This window comes from Pararge aegeria, chromosome 26, assembly GCF_905163445.1.
Source record: "Pararge aegeria chromosome 26, ilParAegt1.1, whole genome shotgun sequence".
NCBI lineage: Eukaryota > Metazoa > Arthropoda > Insecta > Lepidoptera > Nymphalidae > Pararge > Pararge aegeria.
The window spans coordinates 4,667,154-4,680,281 of NC_053205.1; the positions used below are offsets into that span (position 1 = coordinate 4,667,154).

At 36.1% G+C, this 13,128-nt stretch overlaps 1 protein-coding gene across 3 annotated transcripts in view; it reads left to right on the forward strand.

The window, feature by feature from the left end:
- The window catches only part of LOC120635302 (exportin-7-A), a 49,155-nt gene extending 43,572 nt beyond the window's left edge, over nucleotides 1-5,583 (forward strand). The window contains exons 22-25 of one of the 3 annotated variants that reach the window (XM_039906271.1): nucleotides 510-616; nucleotides 1,610-1,824; nucleotides 2,825-2,965; nucleotides 5,491-5,583. In XM_039906271.1, coding sequence (XP_039762205.1) covers nucleotides 510-616; nucleotides 1,610-1,824; nucleotides 2,825-2,924 — 422 coding nt within the window. In that variant the 3' untranslated portion in view covers nucleotides 2,925-2,965; nucleotides 5,491-5,583. Of the gene's footprint in view, nucleotides 1-509; nucleotides 617-1,609; nucleotides 1,825-2,824; nucleotides 3,118-5,490 lie in introns of those variants that run through there. The other 2 variants (XM_039906272.1, XM_039906270.1) reach the window with 2 other exon arrangements.
- The last annotated feature ends 7,545 nt before the right edge of the window (nucleotides 5,584-13,128 follow it).

Consider the following 13,128-nt stretch of genomic DNA (forward strand, 5'->3'; position numbering starts at 1 on the left):
CTTTTATTACACCACAAAAAGTACGTAGAAAACAAAGAAAATTTGGCGGCCTTATCTCTTTATAGCGATTACTTCCAGGCAACCAATGGCGCCGATAAAAAACAGGTACAAAAAATAGTTAGGTCATGCACATAAACCCATAAAATAAATATATTTATTTAGAGCAGTTCATAACAATTTTATTTTATTGTTTACGTAATTATTTCCTAACTATAATTTTTTTTTTTATTGTTTATATAATTCTTTCCTAACTCTATTAAGGTTTAATTCTATAATCTTATATTTTATATATCTTTAAACATATTTAGAGACATCTCAAATATTCATTTGGTAATTTGTGTTTAAAAAAAATATTGATGTTCTTTTCTTTTATTTTTATCCCATATCGGTTATTGAAGAATTGAAGTATTGATAAAAATATTGAAATTAATATTGACTGTGTGCGGACAGCCTAACGCGTAGATGTCCATAGTCTATGGTAGTATGTATGTTTTTTTTTTCAATTTCAGCGAGAAACAAAGTGTCAAATCCCAGGCACGGCCTCCCGGAGCCGAGTAACTTGTTCATTGAGGTCCTGCAGAGGCGACCGGAGATCATGCAACAGCTCTTAGCCACGGTCAGTACGACACATTTGATACAATTCTCTAGAACTTGTTTATGATCAGTGCTCCATTTTTTTTTCTATTATACTTTCAAGAGCAGGAGGTTATTTGACTATTTATATTTTTACATGTATAGTTTTTATAAAAGTACAAAATATAGTGAACAATTTCTATCAATAATAGACTGCGCTATAGACTGGGTGACTCTCTGTTTACAGTCCTGTGACGTAATGAGACTGTAAACAAAATGGTATTGTTACTATTTTCAATTTGGCCACGAGAACAACTTAAAGAATCGGGATAAATTTAATCCAAATCCGTTCAGCCGTTTATGCGTGATTGAGTAACAAACATCCACACATTCACATTGTAGTTATAATAATAATAACGTATAATTCAGATAAAAATCCATAGCTACAACAATAACAATCATCAATATAAAGTAAGTACCCTCTTGAGCACTTGTTGTGTGTGTGTGTATCAACCCAGTGCTCCATAAAGGGATTTTCCCATTTATCGGAATCATCAATTTTATAAGTTTAAAAAGCATATAAAAAAAAATTCGGAACCGACAGGGCAATCGCGGCCTGAGCGCTTTCACCAATTAAGCTACGGCTCTCCTACCGTCGATGCCGAAATTAGTATATGCCTTTCACATCAGTCTTATATCGACTGTAGCGTCATCTAGATGTCTCTCTCTCTCTATGGTCGTTCCTTCATCACTGAAGATTGTGGTCCTGGTGAGATCTCAACTTCGCGTTGGTAAACTGTCTCCATCGACTTCTGTTGGAGGCCATTTTCGCGATTTGATAGAAGCGGTCTGAATTTGATTTTTTCAGCTGGTCTGCCCATCTTGTTGGGGACCGGCCTCTAGGTCTTTTGCCTTCGGTGTTGCCCGTAAATATAATTTTTTCCAGGCTATCATTCTCCCGCCGCATTATGTGCCCGAAATAAGATATTTATTTCTAGATGTCTAGTCTACATAAATATATGTTTCTCATTCGCAGGTACTGAACCTGATAATGTTCGAGGAGTGCTGCAACCAGTGGTCGATGTCCAGACCCTTGCTGGGCCTGGTGTTGCTCAACGAGGAGCAGTTCGCGCATCTGCGAGCCGAAATGATAGCTCAGCAGCCAAGGGAGAAGCAGGCGCAACTGGCTCAATGGTTCACCAGCCTGATGGCGGGCATCGAGCGGAACCTACTCACCAAGAACCGTGACAGGTTGGCATCGTCATCATACCCACAACCCATTACCGGCCCACTACGGTACGGCTAGCATGAGCGGGAGACAATTATCTCCCCGGGGAAAGGATAAAAATTTATCTTCTCCTCAAGACTTTATCAAACTCTCAGAGCACTGGCGCACATGTGGAAATAATATCCAAATAATATATGTGTAACAATAAACGGGGGATTCTCTCTTGCTTGGTTGTTGGAGGAAGGGTCGGATACAGAAGGCCTCGAAACGGCGCGTATTGTGAGGAGGTTCTTCACTGTGGAGCCCTGACCGCCGGTTGCTTGGGCATTCAAAAGCCCCGCAAGAGGTACAAGAAAAACAATCCACCCTGGATTGTTTTTCTTGTACATTTAGAAGCGTTTTTTTTTAAAGCATTGTTAAGAATTTAAAAAAAAATTAAAATAAATAAATTCTATATATAATAGAAAATAATGTACATAACGGGGGTAAACTTCTCCAATCCCCTGTTCCCGAGCTTAAGCAGGTGGACATATTTATTATATTCCTTGTTTGGAGATATAAACGGGGGATATAATTTAACGACAGAGCTGAGAGATAAAAGGCTTTAAAACGGATCTGTTTTGTTGTAGTAAAATGCAGATAATGTATGTTGATAGGATACGGTTAGAGTTTTAGAATGGGGCTTCTCTATGAGTTGTATTATAGTGGTTATAGTTATGTCCGGTAGTTGATCTTTAAGTGACAGCTCGTACGGGAACGTGAAAAATGCAATGCTGTGTTACCATCTGATTGGGCGTTGTTGCCGGCTTAACACCTACGCATCAGTTTTGTGGACACTGGGACGTAGGAGAACGTGCCCTTCGAAGTGCTTGTCTGTTTATAGGCGACGGTTTTCCACTAGTGGGCCATCCGCTTGGTCTGTAAATTAGTAAAGAAAAAAAAATCATGTGCGAGCTAAATTGCACTTTATTACGTTGTTCAGATGGTCGTTATTTCATTCATTCTCATTTCTCCGTATTTCAGGTTCACCCAAAACCTGTCGATGTTCCGGCGGGACATCAACGACCTGCTGAAGGGCAGCTCTGGATATTCCAACTCCGTCAACGACATGATGACGTCATAACCAAAACGTTAGAAATAAGTCATTCTACCCCCTGTTCTCAGGTTAATGTAAGATGTTACGGTTAGAGTTTTAGAATCGGGCTTCTCTATGACTTGTTTTGATGACCATCGAGATGGCTGGAGTTCGAAACACGACGGAAAAGTGATCTAAAATTTAATTTGCCGGCGTCGGATTGGTGAACTTCACACGCCATCTTGTAGGAAACATTGTAGTTTCCATCTACTTTTCATAAGAAAGGTCCATATTACAATGAGACACCGTTTAAAACTAGAGACGACACATTGCTTTTTTTTTTTTAAATATTTTTTTATTAGTGGTCTTACCTACACTTGGAGGAAATATAAATTTTATAAATTTTTTGGACAGATGAACTGGGTAACTGTTGTAAGATGACAGTCACAGAATTAAGAACATTCAGAAACCGTGTACACGACTAATATCGAAACATCAAAAACCACTCCACTTTAGTATTGTTTCTCGAACAGGCGGTTTGTCACTTGATATCATTTAGCAGTTGACAGTAATTATTTTAGCTCAATGTTCTAAACGTTTACCATAAAATGCTATGAAAATTAAGCTTAATTTGCTATACTTTGCGAACAGCAGGAGAATCTGTATGGTGAAATTTATAATTTCTTCAATCCTTGTACTCCACACCAAACAGATCTTCGGCAATGTACTCTCTACGCACGTTTCGCTCCGAAATCGGAGCATCTTCAAGAGATGTTGTTTTTACAATGAATTATTGTTAAGTCAACATCTAATAATAGTTGCTGTTCGTGGAGTTATAGCAAATTAAGCCTAATTTTTATAATATGTTTCCGCAAAGTAACGCCTGCCATACCATAAAATGGTAAAATTGAAAAAAAATTGTGAGCTAGCAGCATTCCGCGGGTGTAAAGTGAGACATGCGCGGGGCGTTTTCGCTGTTTTTGACACAATGGACTGCATACTATAATGACTGAATTAGGGTTCTGTATGTTCTTAAATCTGTGACGACAGTTTACCGTGTATTGAGAGGTGGTGGTTAAGAACCCTCCTTTTAAATAACCGCGTTTATTGCTAGCCATGAGCAAACCTTATATAACCCTACTTGTCTCGATGGTAATGCACAAAGTCATAGAGCATGCCCCTATTAAAAAAAAAAAAATTAAACTTGTATTATGGAATTATTTGTATGCGATTGAACTGAATGAGATAATATTGTGTAAGTTATGATCCATGTGTGCAAAGGAGTCGATTGTCGTAGAATGATATCGACAAATTACTTTAAGATTGATTACGTGAACGATTTCAATATTGGTTGTAATACGTTATTTTAAACTAAAAAGGTCATTATTATCATTAAAGACGCATTATCGGCCCACTATAGAGCACGGGTCTTCTCTCAGACTGAGGAGGGTTTGGCGTGGTGGACACTACGCTGGCTGAGTGCGGACTTGTAGATTTAACACGCCTTTTAGAACGTTATTGAGAACTCTCAGGCATGCAGGTTTCCGCACGATGTTATCCTTCACCGCTGATACAAGTGATATTTAATTGATTAAAACGCACATAACTCCTAAAAGTTGGAGGGTGTTGAATTCGGTCCACCTTAAAGCAAAGCCGCAGCTTTAACCACTAGGCTATCGCAGCTCTCTTCGTCATAACATAGAGTACGTCTACATATATATATTTACGTAAAAAACGCAATCGACTCACGTGTGTGCAAATTGAACACTGCCCGGAAAGTGTCTGCTTTGATCAAAGGTCGCATTGTGTAAACTTTCTGACATATGCTCTCATAACAACATGATTTGACAGCGTCTGTTGTACACTCGCGAATATTCAATCGAGCTACCAGGCTAGTTCCGTTAAGCAATTGTCAGAAGAGTTACGCAATATGGAGAGGAACTTCTGAGTGGAATTCCCCAATATTGTTAGCTACACGACCCACGAGTCCACAACAAACTTAGGCCGGTTTTTTTTTTGCTATCACCATCACACAGTCAAATAATATTTAGCAGTTTAGAGCATTTCGTAACCAAGCCTTTTATCATTCATGTCTCCAACATCTCATAGATTTCATTTAGTAATGTGTAATAAAATAATAGAAAATTGCTCTTGAAGATAATTAATTAGGGTGATTTTAAAAGTATGTATCGGGAGATTCTACTTAGGATCGCGCAAAGTCTACGTGCAGACTTCGGTCGTAACATGAATTATGTCTTAATTATATTTGCTTAGTGCCTTGCATATAAACTTGGCATACCGTCGGAATAGCTATGTTGTGTCGTTAAACACTTACTGCATAATTGTTTCGACGTTATGCCACATTCATATGTAAGCTCCTTAACCCATTATTAATAAACTTTTTATCACGAACGTTGTACCTTTCGGCAGATTTGGAATTAAGTTTGGTTATCATAATAAATAATGTAGCTTTTTCTGGATGGGACGACGACCTCGTCCGGGGAAGTATATTATTTCTGCCGATAAGCAGCAACGCTGTGTTGCGGTCTAATGGATGAGGGTGCTGGTGTAATTACAGGCATATGCGGCTTAACATCCACGCTTCACTTTGCAGGACTTGTTCCTTGTATTACCTGCGAAGTTCTGCTCTGGTGGGCCATCTTCTTCTTCTCTTCCTGGGCCTTTGCCGCACTTGGTTGGTCTGGGACCGTCCGTTGTACGTATGGCCACTGATGAGGCTCCCCGCTGGATCACTACAGCCAGCCGAGTTCACTCCAGAAGCTTAGCAGGCCGCCAAGGTCGCCGAGTGCTTCATGGATTGTTGCCGAGGAGCTAAGGTGTGCTGTGTCCTGCTACTCAGTGGCGTGCACTCCATACATGCACAAAAGCACTGCATACCCTGAAATTTTTATATGACTCATAAATGCGAAGGATTTTTCCATTTTATGGCACCTTCCTTCTTTATGCATACCCTGGTCAAAAACCCAGTGCACGCCACTGCTGCTACTCCATTGCATTGGAGCATTACGTGTATCGGTATTTCTTCCGTCTCCATGCATGCTCTGCAGAGAGGACTGTCAGTTATACCTAAAATGGAAAGGTGTTTGTTTAGTGGGCAGTGCCCTGTTATCATACCTACTGTCCTTAGTTTAGACCGATTTAGTTGCGGTAATTTTGTTGTTAATCGTGGGTTGAGGTCTGGGCCATCTATTCGGTCCGTCAATTACATCTGGCATATACTTCGATGGTAAAACAATGGTTGGATGAGACTACCGTTCGTTGTATAATAATAATTATATTCCACTTTATAGACTTTTATCACACAAAATGTTTTTGTTTTAATGTTTTTTCTATTATTATTGTATTATGATATCTAGTTTTAAGTATTTTTTTTTAATTTTAAATTCCTGAAATGAGGCAATTGTGTCGATTTTGTTTACACGAGCATCCTAACCGTAGTCTCGGCACATGATTCGCTCGAGGAGTATGGAAATACTTGAACGTCGGATTAAAATGGATCTTATTCGGATTGCTTTAAAGCTCAATTTGTCTACAAATCTTTGGCGCGGGTTTTTAACAGTATGTTTGTAAAACGGAAAACCAATACCTACAGGATTTGCGACTTTAAAACGAGTAACGTTAGGTCCATGTTATTTTGACGGTATTCGATTGCTTGCGAGCAGCTCTTGTACCAGGCTACTGAACTAAATTGAAAGTCATTTATGTATGTGCATCAAAATCGGCACATATAACTGTTAAATACTGAACAGATTCTAACCATTTGTCGATATGACTGTGTGCACAAAATTTCAAATTATTCTTTATCTGTGTAATGTGAAACTCAAAGAGGATATAAACACTAAAAATAAAAATATACTATTACTGACCGTAGCGCGTGTGATTCGTTAGACATATTTGGACGTGCGTATGTAAACAATTACTAAGGCAGCATTGGACCTGGTTGCCTAGTGTGGGATTTAATGTTACGGTTTCCCAATTTTGTTACTAGATGTCGCTTGAACGATTTCATATCAATAAAAATTTACGACCTCCCTTAACGCTGCGGTTGACCGCTGTAGTTTTAAGTGGGAGGTCCCGTGTTTTTTTGGGAATTTATTATTTTTTAATTTTCTCTGGTCTAGTGTGCCGGGAGGCTACGGCCAATTAGCTTGGCCAATTACCATCCTATCGGCAGAGACGTGCCGCTAAGCGCTTAACGTTCCGGTACGATGTCGCGTAAAAATCAATTACCCCTAATTGATTTTAATTAAATTGAATTATTTTAATTAAATCGTCATACCCCTTACTGGTCTGCCCGTTACCATCTTAACTTACCAGCAGGTGAGATTCCAGACAAAGGCTAACTTATAGTGGAATAAAAGTTTTTTTTTTTAATTTTAGTAAACTTTTAAGCGATCGGGTAAGATAGAAAATCTCACACAAGGCAAACTGTTATAACAAAGAAAAAGAGCGTGTATAGTTATAAAGTGGATTCTAAAATGGCGACTTATACTAGTGGATGTCATTGTTGCAAATTGATTTTAATAAACAAAATAACATTTAAAATTCTGCTCAGCAATTGAAATACACAATTTCAACATTTATGTAGTCATGAAGTGTAGACACTTTAATGGAGAATTTGTGTGTACTGTTCTTAATAACCCTTATAATTCGATATGATGAGTGAGTAGCATTGAAATGTACAATAAAACTAAAGCTTTATTCGCTATGGACCGCGAAAAGTACGGTGTAATTCATAATTTCAATCTTTTTACTCTACACTATACAGATCTTCGGCAATGTACTTTCCACGCAGGTTGCGCTCCGACACCGGAGCATCCTCAGGAGATGTTTACATTATAATTGTTAAGCTTTCACAGCCATTGGCGCAATGGGCATCGACCCTGCTTTCTGAGTATGAGTGTGGGTTCTATTCCCACAACAAAAAATGTTTGTGTTATGAAGACGAATGTTTTCAGTGTCTGGGTGTTTATCTGTATATTATAAGTATTTGATGTATATTATTCATGAAAATATTCATCAGTCATCTTAGTACCCATAACACGAGCTACGCTTACTTTGGGGCTAGGTGGTGATGTGTGTATTGTCGTTGTATATTTATTTATTAATCAGATGTTGCCCACGGATTCGTACGCCTTCGTACGCCGTTTTGGTTTGTCATGTCCTGCGGGAACCGTACATTTTCCCGGGATCTAAAGCAGCCTATGTGTTAATCCAGGGTTCTATTTATCTCCATTCCAAAATTTAGTAAAATTTTTTCAGTAGTTTTTGCGTGGGAGAGTAACAAACATCCATCTATACATACAAACTTTCGCATTCATAACATCATATTAGGAAGTAGAATTATTCATTAGTAAAGTTTAATAATACATACACATGTATTATTAAACTAAAAATTAATCCGAAATTCCTGTTTTTCGCGGGGTATAGCAAATTGAGTTTAATTTTCATCGTATATCCTGGGATTTTGTAAAGTAACGCCGCAAAGAGCTTCGAAAAGAAATAATAAGAAATCCAGCATTGAAATGTGTCACTTAAAATAACATGTGTTAACTCCTAAAGGAATCTGTATTAGGAGTTACGAGTATTTTACTTCTAAACATTCACCCCCTTGGGGTAGTCTAGTAAGAAAGTTCTCTTTAAATATTTTTTTTGTATTTATTATTATTATAAATAAAAAACAAATACAACAATTGAGGTAGATCAAATGGACATTTAAGGTGATTTCCAAAGCAATCTATTTTAGACTTTAAAAAAACCTTAGCCTCATCGGGCGGTCGGGTAAAAGTTCCCTAAATTTTTGTTGTAGTAACATTATATTAATAGAATTAAAATAATATCACAAATATAGGTAGATTATGAAATTTATAAACAAATCTATTTTGGAAATAACGACTATTTAACTTGAAAACACTTTGTTGTATGGCGGTAAGTTTAAAATGTTCTCTTTTATTTTTTGTATTATTATCATTATTATTACTGTTTGTAAAATAAAAATAATATTATAATGTAATTTAGAACAAAAGAACTTGTATGTAAGGTAATTGCTATAACTTAAAAACATATATTTTAACTTCAAATGAGCATCGTTTTGAGCCATTCGGGTGTTAATTTACCCGGTTATTTTTATTATTATTAAAATCAAAATATCGCAATAAAAATCGTAATAGTATTTTAGAAATTATAACCCGGTCGTTTTGAATAAACGATTTCCTGACAACTGTCAAGAAGTCATTGATAACAATAGTTAGCTGTTGAAAGTTGATTTTTGTCCGGTTGCAGGTTTCGGCCGTGGCTAGTTACTGGCAAAGACGTGCCGCCAAGCGTTTTAGCGTTCCGGTACGGGTTCGCGTACAAACCGTGCAATCGTATGGGGGTTAAAACAATTGTCATACCCGTAACAGGTTAGCCGGTTACCATCTTAGACTATTATCAAAATTAAGCTTAATTTGCTATACTCCGCGAAAAGCAGGAGAATCTGTGTGGTGTAATTTATAATTTCTTCAATCCTTATACTCCACACCAAACAGATCTTCGGCAATATACCCTCTACGCACGTTTCGCTCCGAAACCGGAGCATCCTCAGGAGATGTTGACTTTACAATGAATAATTGTTAAGTCAACTTTTCTTCTGCTTTTCGCGGAGTATAGCAAATTAAGCTTAATTTTGATAATATATCATGGATATCCGCAAAGTAACGCCTGTTTCTATCCAACATCTTAGACTACACCACCACTTATCACGAGGTGAGATTGCAGTCAAGGGCTAACTTGTATAAAGACAACCATGTAAAAGCGCGCGCATGATTTTCAATTTTTTTTTTTTTTTTTTTTTTATATTAATGTGTCGCACTATTATAGAAAATATTTATAAGTTAATATAAAGATATCGTTATTATTATCAAAAACATTATCGTCATTCTTTTATCTTAAAGCAATGCAATTTCAAGTTACAACGTCCATTTAATCTCGACCTGTCAAGTAAAAGTATTTTTCGACAGTTTAACTATACATTTTATTATTAACTTCAAAACATTACCTCCGTCAATGGTAGTCTGTAAAAAAGGTTTCCTGTTATTATTTTTTTATTATTATTAAAATTAAAATGATAGTGTTTAATTAAACAATGCATACCTCAAAGATAATTTGAATATATTATCTATGGGTTATACTATTTTTTCGCAACTTGCCAATAATTATTCCGTACAGTCGCTTTCGAGGATGGAAACACTGAATCGTCAAAGTAAAATGAACCTAAATCCACTTGTTTTAGAGTCGTAAATTCCACACTACTCATTTATTATTTTTTACAAACTAGGCCTAAAGAGCTGATGTGATGACAAATTTTAAGCTTCAACAAAGTATATTAGTTTCATTTTACTCTAAAATTGCAATGGAGTTTATGGAAATGCTGAAATCATCAGAGCAAAAGAAGCTTTGGTGCGTGGCGATTCTGCGTATATTCGCAAAACGTGCGTTCTTTAAATTAAAAACTCATGGGTATATAGTGCCGCGCGAAATATAATCTTATTGCGTTCACACGAACGTCGGTATTTAATTTTCAGTGTCTACAGAATGTTACTGTACTAATTGGTTTATGGGGTGTCACTTACACCCCTAGGTTTTCTAAGGGGTAAACTTTCGTATCACGAACGCACCTAAGAAAACTAAAAGCTCTTTTGATAAACCTAATTTTTTTAATGGGGTACATTTGTTTTTTTTTTCCAAGGCGTCACATGGTAACGAACTGAACTTTCAACGCAAGTAGCGAAATAATTACATATTTTTTTTTTAATAATAATTATATCATTACAATAGTTACGTGTCAGTAATTAAATGTATGTAAGTGTAAATTGTATTTCTTTGGTTTGCTCCCGATTACAATTACCATTCTTAATGTAAAATTTTATAGTAGTTTCTGTAAAACCACAGAGTAGTTAGTATTTGTGAAACATAGACTATGTACCTTATTTTTTATTTGCTGTATTATATTACTTTTTATTGTCATTTAAAGCTATACCTAGTCCACTTTATAATTGCATGCAGTGAACTAAACTTAGTGTATGGAGGGTAGAGGTAAGGAGAGTCATCTGTGTATATGAAAAAGTGTCGTCAAAATGTATTAAATTAGGATGGCGCCACATTTGCATCAGGGTAACTCTTAAAAGAAGCGCCAAATATAAATATTGTTAGAGTAGGCTTGAAAAATAAACAAGGAAGTATGGAGATACAAGGGAGTAAGGTTATATTTACCACAATATTTTGTACAACGTAAGTTGTTGAAATTCTCAATAATTAACTACTTTAGTCGATAATGACATTAAATTTTTTAACTCGGCATACTTCAATTCATCTACGATTGCTACATTCATACCATACCCTGTGCATCCACCAGCGCCATTGTGGAGGATTTTTGAACTGTTATTTAGCGCAACAACTGGACACTTTTTCAACTTTTCTCCCATATAAGATGACTCTCCTCACCTCTACCCTCCATAACTTAGTGTAAAGTTGTGGCTTATCTTTTTCAGGTTATTTGTTAGGTTTATTATTTGAACATGAGTTAAGTTGTTCAATTGTTTGACCAATGACAATAATAATATACGGATAAAAATAAATAAAACGTGTGCGTGCTTATGTACAAGCGTTAGAAGTTATACTTTTTTGGCGTAACAAGATAAATATCTTTTCAAAAATCTTTCGCCTTATTCTGCGTTTGTATTAAAAACAACTCTTAACAATAAAAAAAGGTAATTATTAATACATTGAAAGATTTATTATAACGCATTATCTAGTTATCTCACTATCGGAAAACCAAGTCTCATCATTAAATATTTTTTTTGAGAGATTTTTGTTTGTACAATTGAATCAATTAAATCACCGGAATGGGCCCGCAGACTTTGACAATTCAAAGTGTACAGCGTCAAACCTTTTATTGAAAAACAAAATTTTTGACTACAGCTAACTTTACCGGTGTCTGTGTTTCGTGACGGTGTGCGCGCGCATCGTAAAAAATTACACTCATCATTTTTCCCTAACGCGCAAAAAGAGGTATAACTTCAAAAACGGTTACTTTATCATCATCAATATAACAGTCCACTGCTGGGATAATGGCATCTCTCAAAGGGAGGTATTGCCCATAATCAACACGCTCGTTGCGTTCTTCGTTATGTATTTCCTTAGTCGCCTCGTACGACACCTGGGAGAAGCCCGTGGTGGCTTTGTATCCGAACGATTTGTTTTTATTTTTAACTAGTTATGCCTATTAAACACTTGGTTGGTAAAAAAAATTAAGTAAAACTAAAACGACCAGGAAATGGTTATTTATATTTATCTGAATTGCCAGTTTATACTTTCGTTAGCTTACTGCCATTTGAGACTGTATCATCGCTAAGGTGAGATTGCAGTCAAGGGCTAAACTTCACTTGTGAAATAAACAAAAGAAAAAAAAATCTTTTAAATTAGGAATTTAACATTCGATCCGTTCAATTTGCTCCTTGCAATTATAAAGGAACTATACATTTTCTGTCTTGTGTAAACTACAGAATAAATGTGAAGTATAATCTAGTTTTAATATGTTACTTTTTTTTCTAATTATTATTATTAGATCTGTGCATAACATAGATAAAAAAGAGCACGTGCAGGTTAGATAGGCTTTTCATTTGTGACCAAAAAATAGTGATTCATCTTTGGTCAGATCATTTTTTAGTCAGAAAACTGATAAAATTTAATTACCCTGTGTGTAATTCTGAAAACTATTATAGAATTTTCTTATTAAAACTTTCATTTGGTCCCTAATACAATGTGTTACTGAGGAAAGCAAGTACGGCTATCTTGACCAGGAGAAATTCTCTTCACAAAGGAGAAAATATAAATACCCTCGAACTCTGAACATTTTTTCACGGGTGGAAATAATATCCAAGTAATATAATGTCGACGACGTCCTTTCCGTGGATATAATCGGGGAAAACCTCCTGCCTGAGTATAAATAAAAAAGAAGACTGTTTTGTTATTGAAAAAAAACTATATTGACTATATTGACTATATTGACGCATCGATAAGTCACTATTTTTTGACCAATGAAGTAAGCTCTTTTTGTATAGAAATGTCCAAACTTACAAAAAAAATATGCATATCAAGTCTATAATCACGTGAACATCTAGGAATATGTTTTTTTTCGTTTTGTAGATTTACTGTGCCGTAGATGTGCACAACGAATCATGTGTGTGTT